Source organism: Anastrepha ludens, chromosome 4 (assembly GCF_028408465.1).
Source record: "Anastrepha ludens isolate Willacy chromosome 4, idAnaLude1.1, whole genome shotgun sequence".
NCBI lineage: Eukaryota > Metazoa > Arthropoda > Insecta > Diptera > Tephritidae > Anastrepha > Anastrepha ludens.
In genome coordinates this window covers 42,050,728-42,063,586 of record NC_071500.1, presented here as the reverse complement: position 1 = coordinate 42,063,586, position 12,859 = coordinate 42,050,728, and the positions used below count along the sequence as shown (strand labels likewise).

Genomic DNA, 12,859 nt, shown 5'->3' with positions numbered 1-12,859 from the left:
TGTTCTAAGAGTACTGAGGGAAAAAATATCAAACACCACAAGCTGTTAAAAAATCTAGCTTTAATTAAAATGAATTTAATACATATAATCAAAATTTACTTAAGTAATAAAAATTCAATTTTTTTATTGGGAGGTTGAATTAGTTTTAAAGGTTTTTTTCGAAGATTTGGGGCTTTATTGTGAAAAAACGGTACAAAATATTTTATTCGAAGTATTGGCCATCGCTAGCTACAACTTTCGCCCATCTTTCGGGCAATTTCCGGATGCCGTTTCTCCAAAACTCTGGCCGCTGCTTGGCTATCCACGACTCAACCCATATTTTGGTAGCCTCGTACGAGGAGAACCGCTGGTCCGCCAAATCGAGACTCATATGACGGAACAAATGATAATCGGAGGGAGCTATGTCTGGACTATACGGCGGGTGGGGTAACACTTCCCAGCCAAGCGTTCCAAGGTATTTTTTGACAGGTTGAGCAACATGCGGCCGAGCGTTGTCATGTTGCAAAATAACCTTGTCGTGCCTTTTTACCGTTTCCGGCCGTTTTTCTTTCAATGCCCGGCTTAAACGCATCAATTGCAGTCGGTAACGATCCCCCGTGGTTGTTTCGCCCGGTTGGAGCAGCTCAAAATATACGACGCCGACCTGATCCCACTAAATGCAGAGCATGATTTTCTTGCCGTGAATATTCTGCTTGGCCGTCGACGTTGATGCGTGGCCGGGCAAACCCCAGGATTTTTTGCGTTTTGGGTTATCGTAGTGGATCCATTTTTCGTCGCCAGTCACCACCCGATGCAAAAACCCTTCCGATTTTGTCGCTCGATCAGCAATTCGCACGTAAAAAGTCGCCGTTCGACGTCGCGCAGCTTCAACTCGTACGGGACCCAATGTCCTTGCTTTTGGATCATTCCCATCGCTTTTAGACGCTTGCAAACGGTTGATTTATCAACGCCCAATGATTCAGCAAGCTCTTCTTGGGTTTGGCACGAGTTCTCGTTTACCAATTCCCCCAATTCCGCGTCCTCGAACTTTTTGGGCTGGCCAAGACGCTCCTTGTCTTCGGTGTGAAAATCACCACTTTTGAATCGTCGAAACCAGTACTCACATGCTGAAATCGACGGAGTATGGTCTGGGTAGGCCTCCTGCAGCAATTCACGGGCTTGGGCTGTATTTTTTTTTCAAATTGAAGCAGAAAAGCAAAGCTTCCCGCAAATTGAGATCCGACGGCACGAAAGTTGACATACTCGGAGCACGAAAACACTGCGTTGTTTATACTTCAGCGAAATGACAGATACTGATAAACAAAGCCTAGGGATGAGGCTTTGTCATGAATATATATTCAGTATTGCCAACGCGATAAAGTGATAAATAGCGCCATCTGTGTGTCACCTTTAAAACTATTGTAATTCAACCTCCCAATAGAACAAACCTTACTTGAGGCATTCTTGGTATTTTATTTTATTTTTCATATGTATTTTTTAATAAAATATCGCAAGATAGTGTAAATTTTAAATACATATATACATACAATTTTTTTTTGCAATTTTGATATATAAAATGAAAAAATTACATGCAGTCACTTTTCCTACTTATAAAAATCCTTTTACTTTTAAAGTTCCTTATAATTTATTTGTTAGTGATGATTAATGATTTTTTATGACAGGAATTGGATGGTATTGATCTGGACAACGTTTATTTTCAACAAGACGGCTCTACGAGCCACACAAGCAACGAAACCATTGAACTTTTACGGGAAATTTTTCCGGACCGTATAATGTCTCGAAGAGGTGATTACAATTGGCCACCGAGATCTTGTGATTTAACACCTTGTGACTTTATTCTTTGGGGCCACGTGAAGGAGAAGGTCTACGTCATTACCTCAGGGGCGATTCAAGACCTCAAAGATGGAATTCGTGAGGCTATCGCGGACATAGAGCAGCCACTTTGCAATTCGGTTACGGAAAATTTCATGAAAAGGATATTTGCCTAATGTTATTTTCCACTATTAAGGGCATACCTTACTCTTTGTAATGAAATAACCATTTCTAATCATCGATAATTCATATTAATATAAAAAATAGCATTTTTCCTTGAATATCAAAATAAGACCTCTTTTTGGAAAACCCTTTACAAGTTGGGTTTTTTGCAACATTTTGAACAGTTTTCCGAAATCGTGGTTCATTTGGAGCTTTCACTTTATGGCATTAAATCCGAATGGACCATAAAATTGCTTACCCAAAATCAAAAATTTAAAATTTTGAACCCTTTTTTTCATTTTTATGAATTTCATACAAAGCCTGGAACTTTGATTTATAAATATTTTGTTATAAAATGAACTAAACTTTTGTATTAGGTTGGGGAATAAGTTCATAGCGTTCTTATATTTTCTTTTATTTTATAAAGGCAAATAGAAACTATTGAAAGGTTATGGTAATTGTATTTTTGACGAGGTCAAAACGCTGCCGAAGCAGCCCGGTACATTAGCGATGTCTATGGAGAAGGTGTCATAGGTGAGTCTACAGCACGGAAATGATTTTCAATGTTCAAAAATGGCGACTTTGACGTGAATGACACGTCCAACAGCGGAAGGCCTTATGAATTCGATGAAGAACGTCTCAAATCACTCTTGAAGGAGAACGGTCGCCAAACCAGTCGTAAATTGGTGGAAAAAATGGACTGCGATTATGGAACGATTACCAGTAGTCTTCATTGAATAAAATTTACCATGAAATTGGGAGCCTAGGTGCCTCACGACCTCAACGAAAAAAACAAAAAAAGTCATCTTCAAATTGTTTATCTGCATCTCCCCTCCATCGAACAACACGCGATCATAAACAAAGCTTTTTGTACCGAATCGTTACAGGAGATGAGAAGTAGTGCCTCTTACATCAATATGAAGCAAAAAAAGAAGTGGGTGTTTCCAGGAGATACGCTAAAGCCAAGAGTCATGTCGGCATGATACATGTTTGGTGGAAATGGGAGGGCATGACGCGCTGGGAATTGCTCGAAAAAGACGCCACGGTCAACAAAGAGCTCTACATTGCCCAGCTACTCCACATGAATGAGGCTATTCAATTAAAGAGACTTGATCGACATGGTTAAACCATACTCCTTCACTATAACGCCAGTCCCCATGAGGCACAAGTCGTCAAAGCCGCACTCCAAGATCTCGAATGGGAGGTCCTTCAGCAGTATTCTCCGGACCTTGAATGATTACCGAATGATTACCATATTCTCCGCTCCCTATCAAACCATATGAAGGGCGTTACCTTCGACAACAAAGAGCAGTTGTTACGACAAAAACCACTACGCATATCTAATAGGGCTCATAAATTAAAAAAAAATTTACTTCGAACTAATTTCTTGTATGATTTTGTGGGCATGTGAACCTTGAAGTTTTCAAAAAGATTACATTGTCACGAAATTCATATCATAATTTAAGTACCAATTACAAGCTTCTTAAATAGAACCTGCGAGAACCATCAGCTAAAAGCTAGAAACATTCGCCTTTATAATTTTCAAGTTTCATCCCTAGATTTTTGTGATGGAAAATGTGTGTTTAAGTTGTGTCATAAAATGGAGGTGGACTTAATAAGAGACCAACACATTGGAAATGGATCCTATTCGATTCATACTCGGAATATATATTAACTACCTAAACAAAAATGTCTTTGAAGTAAGGTATCGGTTGAGGGATGCTAAACTCGGACCGGACCAAAAATTTTACAACATATCTACGCACAGTTTATTAACACAAAAACTCTCGCAAAAATTAGCATATTTCAATTTTTTACATATTATATATTACTTCTAGGTGGCTCGATATTAGGTTAGGTTAGCCTGGTTGCTTGCAAAAGACAAGACTATCGGTGGCCCTAAAGCCCATTGTGATAACTGCATTTGATTTCCATCCCCTAATTAAGTTCCTTAAATCACTTACATATTTTTAAGAAGGTAAGACATTTTGCAAATTTCCCAGGTATGGAAAATAATAGAAATAATCGCCCAGACATTTGGCATTGCTCCTTTGAAGTGCAAGACATTCACAGAGGAGGTGTGGTACCGACTCATCTCCACAACTTCTGCAGAAGCCATTGTGAGGTAGACGCATTCTACTTTATAGAGTGTCAATAGTGCAGATTCAGTGATCCGTTGTAACAGATATGACGATGCTGGCAGTTGATCTGTTGAATCCAGGCAGACATTTTTTTCCTTTTAAGATACAGTTTTGACCAGAGCGCTTTGGAGACCATGCAGTTAGTATTCAGAGACCTCCTAGTATTAGTTTCTCCGATTTCGTTCAGGTCAATCATAGTTTAAAGTTCGTTAAGAGGAATGCTTATGTCCTTTACCACAAGCTTAAGGTCAAGCTTATTGCCTTTCCTTGCACACTCATCCGCTCTTTCATTTCCCTTCACTCCAGAGTGGCCGGGAACCCATGGGAGTGTGATCTTGTGTTGTTCGATAAGCGTGAGGACCTCATGCATTCCTTAACACATCTTGAATTGAATCGCTCATCGCGCTGAGTGAGGCCCGTGCCTTGATCGCTGCTTGGCTATTCACAAAAAATGTAAGGTTTACAGGAGGTAAGTCCATCGTCTCGATATAGTTCGATATTTAAAATGGGCGAAATCGGTAATTAAACCCTCTTATCTTAGATATAGCGGTATCAAGAAAAAAATAAAGTACTTTATAAATGAAGCAAAATTACTCACCTCAATTATGGAGTCAAAGAAAAAAAATATGACATCAGTATAATTGAAAAATAATCTGTGCCATGCCTTAATAAAACTCACCTAAACTTTGTGCGAAAATACGTATTGTTCGCCACCTCATTTAGGTCCGATATAAATATTATTGAGATCGGATAAGAACCACTTCTAATTTTTATATGAAAATGCATGCGTCCGTTCGTCCATCTAATTTTATAAGCTATTACTCAAGTCCAAATGAAATTTTACTAAAATGTGCGCTGGTATATAAAGTTCGGTCCCAATTAAGCTGCGCTCTTCCGGGCCTGGTTTTCTGTGCAATTTCCACACCTTTTTGAATTGTGACGAAACACCCAATTGTCGCGAATAAAAATATGAAGCCCAATTCAAGAAATAAAATTACAGATTTGTTGAAGGATATTGAAAATGGCATTTAGTAGTCAGTAGAGTAATCCAAATTGAATGGTTCTAATGATTAAGTTTTCATTTGGGCACACACTAAATTGCATATTTATTTGTCAACCGTATTTCACGCAATACTGCATTTTTTGTTTCCATAGATTTAACAGCAATAAAAGTTCATAAAAAATGATGATAATGTTAAAGAAACCTACTCCATCATTTGCAGCCGAGCATCTGTGGAATTTAGAGTTTAAAAAATGGCGTGAAGATGAGCCACGCAGTGGTCGAAGTCTAACAAGAATATTTGGAATAGTATTTTGCAGAACCAAGGAAAATTATTACAAAGTTGGTACAAAATTATTGGAGGAGCTTTGCACTAAATGTATTAAAGTGTTAAAAAAAAATAAATAAAAAAATTGATAAAAATTAAAAATTCACATTCTTTTATTTTAAGCTGTTCTTCTCTTTTAAACTAATCCGTATGTATCCAAAATTTATCAGCTCAAAATATAATTCGGCTAAAGATTAAAAGAATGTTTGTATACATTTGCAATGGCAATCAATATGAATGTGTGTAGCGCATGCCATCAAGCTTACAAGCTGACAAAAAAAAAACAAAATAAAAGAAAAAAAAAACAAAAAAGAAAAAACAATTTTAAACCTTAAAATAACGTGTTCTCTAAATGAAATTTCTTTCTAACTACCTACGTATGTATTTACCACCGTAAAATAAAGTTTAAGACTTTAAATTTCTTTTTTATTATATGTAAAAGAAATATGTTCCAAAAAAGCATGTACTCGTAAATACCGGCACATGTTATCGCATACAAACAAACTTTGGAAAAATCTTTTTCTACACGAAATCCTTGAAATCCTCAACGTCACTCATGTCCACACTTCACAGCAGACGAGACGGCAAACTATAAAATAAAAGATGTAAAGTATTTGCAATAAAATTCAAGAGATTTTCTCTTGCCAAACTAAAAGAGCGTCGCGTGGTGGGAGAGTAATCGTATATGAAAAAGTAATCGTATGAAAAAGTTAGAAAAGTGGATGCACTCACCGAGATTTGATAGCAACACAAGCACAAGAATGTAGCAACTAATATGCATGACTTTTGTTTTGACTGCCATGTTTTGACTGCGTGCCGTCTTAATCTTTGTTATTCTCGTATTTGTTTTTATGTATTCTTATTGCCGCTTTCCTGTTTAGTATCAGATATATTTTCCTGTTCAAACAACTGCTCCAGATTTGAAGAGAGTCAGCTTGCCGCTTTTTTACACTACGCTTAATTCTTTTTATTTTTCTCCTTTTTTACTTTGGTTTTTAATGGTATTAGAGCATTTCTGTGTGCATTAATTAATAATGCATAAATAATTTTTTGGAATACATTTTTTTACATCGAATGTTTTTTGATCTTTGCTATTATTTTTTTTCACTTACTTAGCTTCGTTAACTAAATAAAAACTTATTTTCACATTAAAATATATTTTTACAATTTTTGTGTGGTTTTTTAAGGGTTTTACTGACGCGTGATCTTTTATTTAAAATTTAGTACTTTTATTCTATTTTAATTTGGTATTATTTACTAATTTTGCAGTTTTCGTTTAGATTTTTGTTTTTATTCTTCATCAGTTTCATTTATTTTTAGGAAGAAAAATTGTTTGGTATAACCTTCGCGTAAAAACTGATTTTAAATGCACTGAAATACGTGTTTTTTATTTTTTTTTATTTTGATTTAATTATTCTTATTAATATTGAATATTTGACAAGTTTTGATACTTTAAGTTAACGGATTTTGGCACAAACTTTTTCCATTAATATTTCTTAATTTTCTTGTTTTGCATTGAATAAGTTCCGTTTTATTAAATTATTTCCCCGAGTGCAAAATACACAAACACATGCATGTAACTCGGTTCTATGTATTTAATTTCCAAACACATCCCAAAAATATCTACCGATTTTCGTTGGCTTGAACTTTCCACATCGCTTGTCAGCCGCGCACTGATTAAATCGTTTGATTCCTTTAAAGTTGAGTCAAATTTATTATTACTACTGGCACTTCAATTCAATTCGCTTTGTCGTTGTTCCTTTTTTTTTGTTGCATTCAATATTTGTACACACTCAACACATTAATGTGCAGCTGCTTACACGATGGCGGATGCTTTTCGAAAGTCGCCCGTTGCGTTTTTGGCACACGTTCTCTTTTACTTGTATATATTTTCTCTAATGCTACGGCTTTTCCGTTTCCGATTTCCGCGCGCTCGCTCGCTCGCCACTCACACTCACAATTGTTTGTGCTACAAATTTGTATTATTGTCTTTGTTGTTGCTTTTGCTAGTGCTTTATAGGCGCAGGCATTTGCGTTTGTGGCATTACACTTGACATTTACGAAGTCGCTTGCGTCGCTCACCAGCTTCAACCGACATTAAGCATCGCCATCAACACCGACACAGACAGCAACACCGAAACCATATAACCACTGTCTACATCAACAACACCAAGATGCAATTCACTCACTCCCAAAGTAATGTGCTCGCAATTATTCTGCACTTGCAAACTACGCTGACGTTCTCTCTCTCATTCACACATATGCAATCATAGGCCAGTTGGGTGGCCACCTCTGCACCTCCTCATCTACACCGACCACACCAATAGGTTCTCTTTCTAGCTCAACTCACAATTGCCTCTTCAACTAGCTTACACTTGCACTGCAATTTCCATCATCCGCTAAACCGTGCACGTCCTTCGAGATATCAACTCCAACTGAGCGCCAGCTCAACTTGGACAACACAGCTTAGGCGATGAATCGCTTGCCGCTACCTTTCTGTGGCAATTATGTTTTGCTGTGGTGTTTTAGCTGCACTTTTCGCAGATATTCATGTTGGCAGCCATGTTTGTATGCCGGCCATAGAGCGCATGCTCACCACTTTGGCCCAACACGGGCGTCCTGGCGGCAATGCATAAATCGCGCTTTCCTTCTTCTTATCAATATTCGGTGTTTATTTATTCCACTCTACTTTGATGTGCCGCGCTTTTTGGTATTTTCTCGTCGTTTGCTTTTTGTGTTCGAGTATGCGTTCATGTATCAAAATATGTTGTCTATGGTTAGGAATAACAACAGCAGCAAGCACAAAATTATTTGCAGTATAAATGAGAGTAACTAAAAGGAGATGCTGAAAATGCTGTGCATTTGTTTGTATTGTAAATAACTTATTTACTCTTCAGCCTCACGTTAGCCACCCATACAAGCACACCTGCAATTAAAGAGAGAGAAATTGTTTGCATAGTTTTCTTTGACGAAACATATCAGCTGAGAGCTGCATATAGCAGGCTGGCATACACCAATTATCGCTTTATATAAGTTAGTGAAAAATATAAATACCGTTTTTTCTGATTTTCATTTAATAATGATATTAATGATTATTGTTAATTAAGTATTTCTTTTCAACAAGAAAGCAACTTTTATCAGTGAAACTAAAAATGTGTGATAGGCAGAAATGAAAATCTGCAGCAGGTCCTTTCATAGGTAGAAAGGGGACGCGGGGTGTGCGATTAAGGATTAAATAAATCAGCATTTTGAGCTTTTCTGTTTAGTATAGAATGTAAGATATACGAGGTGTGCTCAAAAAATAAGGTGAAGGTTTCAAATTTCGCGACCTACGTACTTTCGACTTTGGTTACTATTTTGCTTTGTTGGCACACTCGACTCAAAGATATGTTCACGGTTTAAGCAATATAGCATTTTGAGTTTGTTTGTGAGAGGCATAAATAAGACAAGTGTTGTGCGTGTTCGGCCATTTTCTGTAGCCCGAATGTACGTAGCCCACAAAACTTGAAACCTTCACCTTATTTTTTGAACACACCTCGAATATTTTACATTCTATACTAAACAGGATAGGCTCAAAATGCAGATTTAGTTAATCCTTAATTCACACCCTAGTCCACGGCACCCACCATAAATTTGTATTTTGAGCAGCTTTCCACATTTACGTACGCACCTTCGCTCAGTGAGATGAACAACGCGTAGTCGATCAGTCAACAACGAAAAAGTGTTGTAAATCTCCGGTTTTGGTAAGTGTGAGGCCTGAAGACTCATGATTCTGTTTTGTATTACATACTCGAAATTCTATTTACAGGTTTCATTGTTGTTTCCACGTTATTGTTATTTTAAAATGCCGCACAAATCTAGGAAAGGTTAGCGTGTTAACCCCCTGAGTGACTCTGTCCAAAATATAATAAGTAAATTTGGTTGGCCTTAGGTGTGCCAAAGGAAGTAAGTGGAATGTTCTTCAGTGCTGAGTATTTCACGTTTCTTTAACTTATATATTGCGTGAATATAATTAGTTTTAATTCTGATTATTTAAGTTACTAAGTTTATTATTTTCTTTATATTATATTATATTAGTTAATTTTTTTTTTCACTTACAGAAATACAGTTCCATTAATTTTTGTTCCGTTTTACGTTAAATGGAATAATAGAAAGATTTGTATAACTGTAATTTACTAAAATTTTTAACTGATTTCCGATTGAAAACTTTGGAGAGGTTGATAGAATTTCACTTAACCCTAACTATAGATAGAAATCTTATCTCTACGTCACAATATGCCTACACGAAAGGGAAATCGGTACCGACAGCTCTACATAACCTTATTTATAGGGCATAGAGTTTACTGCACAAACAGGAATTTACCTTAGCCGCTTTCTTTGATATCAAAGGGGCCTTTAACAATGTTGAAGGGGGGCAATTACTGCAGCACTCACTGATCTTGGGGTAGAAACGGGCAAGGTAGGCTTCATTGGCAAAATGCTAAATAGCAGAATCATTGAAGCGAAACTGGGAGAATCGGTGCGCAGGTAAGTAGGGGTGGAGCCCATTCTTTGCTTCGAAAGGAATTTCCTAATGAAAATCCCATCTAGACTGGAATGGGTTGAAGAAGATCCAACACCGGTGTAGGATCAGGGCTTTCTATTAGTGAATCCTTTAAACTACCGGATCACTGTAGCGTTTTTCAAGCCTTAAAATGGTTAAAGATAAACAGAATATCATCAACGGATATCTGCATTCTATCAGACAGCCAAGCTGCCCTACGAACCCTGGATGCATTCCAAACAACATCAAGGAGTGTCTTACGTTGTCGCCAGTCTCTAAATGAGATGGCCAAGCAATATCGTATAATCTTATGCTGGGTTCTAGGCCACACAGAGGAAATTTTAAAGCGTGTTTAAACCTAGGTCATATTCCAGATAGTTGGAAACTAGTTAAGGTCGTCTTCACTCCAAAAATAGGCAGGAGGGGACATGAATCAGCGAAGGACTATTTCGTCTTTCCTGTTAAAAACCTTTAAAAGACTTTTGGATATATATATAAGAAGCTCTTTGTAGAGCTCTGGTATATTTACTGCACAACATGCGTACCTTAAAGGCAAACCTACGGAGACAGCGCTTCACGAGGTAATCCGAACAATAGAGGGCTCTCTAGAGAACAAACATTATACCATGGCGGCATTCTTGGATATAGAAGGCGCCTTTAACAATGTTAGCACAGATGCGATCCAACGGGCGTTGATAGACTTAGAGGTGGACAATTGCATCAGTAATTGGGTCATCTCTATGCTAGAAACCAGGATCATCAAAGCTAATATGGGTAATATCAGTATAACCAAGAAGGTCCACAGAGGCACCCCACAGGGGGGAGTACTGTCTCCACTTCTCTGGTTATGCGTTATTAGCAAACTCTTAACAAAACTTAATAGAGGTGGGGTAAAAGCGGTGGCGTACGCTGATGATGTGGTGTTAATGGCGTCAGGACTGTGTCCTAATACGATCAGTGGGATCATCTAAATACCAATCACAGGCTGTGGCCTTGGTTTAAGCCCACGTAAAACAGAACTTATGCTTTTCACCACCAGATATAAGGTACCAACTTTTACCCTACCAAATATTAACGGACAAACTCTCTCACTATCACCCAGCGCAAAGTACTTAGGGGTAATTCTGGACTCCAAACTAAGCTGGAAATTAAATGTTGAAGAACGGCACACAGTCTACTGCTGCGGTGTTAGAGCTGGTATATATTCTCACAGACTTAAAATTGAGAAATCTTTGCGTCTCCCTAATACCAGCAGTGTCTTCCAGGCGGAAGTAATGGCCATTGGGGAAGCCTGAAGGCTACTAATCGCAGATTTCTCTTTTAAGGGTAATATCACTATTCTCTCGGATAGCCAAGCTGCAATCCAGGCACTGAGTTCGGCTACAAAAACCTCTAAAGTGGTGGAACAAAGTAGGAATAGCCTCACCATCTTGAGTGAAAACCATAAAGTTACCTTAATCTGGGTCCCGGGATATCGGAACATTGAAGGTAACGAAAAAGCAGATGAACTCGCAAGAGGGGGTCTGCCATGAATAACGCTCTTGCAGAATCGGTACTCACACCATTAGGTGCAGTCAAGAGTACAATTTCCCAAAAATACCTTCGAATCGCGGACTGTAGGTGGAAAGTCCAAACGAAATACAAAATTAGCAGAACGTTATGGCCCACCTACAACCTCAAGCAATCGTCGGCATTAATAAGAATGAAACGACGGGACGCCTGGAGACTAATGGCAGTCATAACTGGCTTTTGGTCTACCGGAGAACAAGCAGCCAAAATGGGTATCCCTCACAATACATACTGTCACAGTTGCAAACAACCGGAGAAAACGGAGACAATCTTCCATTTCCTCTGTAAATACTTTGCATTATGGAAGGAGAGAATGTCAACCCTGGGCCAACCGCTGTTCGAGAATCTCGAACAACTATCTGGCTTAGACGTTAACAACCTAATAAGGTTCCTTAACTGCACAGACTGGATATAGTTATGCTGTAAATAACCGTTAAACAAGTAGGTAACGAGGATGTGGCAACAAAATGGCGCGGAAGCGCTAGTTGGATTCTGGAAGAATCACCACTTTAACCAACCAACCCAACCAGGCCACACTTACAAGAGAAGGTGCCTGCATGCCAAATATAAATCATTTTATGGAGGTACCTCTCGCAACTTGCAAGCTTTTTGTTATGGACGCACTAATCAGTTCTGTAAATCAAATACGGAATTGCTAGGCAAACATGTCCCAGGCTAAATTTACGTCTGTCCAAGAGTATTATAAAACTGAGTAGACTTCAAATCAGGACCTTAGTAGGGGCCCTCACAGAACATTGTCTCATGTAAGGAGATTATGGGTTTACACGCATGATTTCTGTCGTAGCTGCAAAAATAAGGAGAAGTTGGAAACAATTCAACACCTTTTTTGCACATACCCGGCTCTAGCCAGAAGTAGGAACCGATTTTTAAAATCCTACTTCTTAGCGAATCTATACACTTTAGGTATCAACAACCTTTTACGCTTTGCCAAAAGCTCAGGATGGTTCAATATGGAGAGGGAAATGTAGCCCAGCCCCCACGGCTCACAACGGACCTATTTCGTGGTCTAAGGGGCATCGTTGTCTCTATGTGCGATGCGGCTGCCAAACCTAACCTAACCGATGGCATAAAGTATTTACAATATCACCAGAGCTTAGATTTTTTTCTCATTAGATTCATACCTGCCTCTTGGAAGTCATAAAACGAATGCATAGGCAATGTTGCCTCTCGCCAAGGGCAAGCCTCTGGTGCATTGCTGCCACAAAACAGCTCCCATCCATTTCAGTAGACATACTCAATCCCTTCAAGAATAGCAACTAACTCTAAATTTGTAATCTAACTTG

General features: G+C 38.3%; 1 protein-coding gene across 3 annotated transcripts in view; it reads right to left on the bottom strand.

Moving 5' to 3' along the window:
- The window catches only part of LOC128862101 (cell adhesion molecule Dscam2), a 308,940-nt gene extending 301,081 nt beyond the window's left edge, over positions 1–7,859 (bottom strand). For all 3 annotated transcript variants that reach the window (XM_054100528.1, XM_054100530.1, XM_054100529.1), the window contains exon 1: positions 6,176–7,859. In XM_054100528.1, the coding sequence (XP_053956503.1) occupies positions 6,176–6,245 (70 nt within the window). In that variant the 5' untranslated portion in view covers positions 6,246–7,859. The remainder of the gene's footprint in view (positions 1–6,175) is intronic.
- Positions 7,860–12,859: the final 5,000 nt, after the last annotated feature.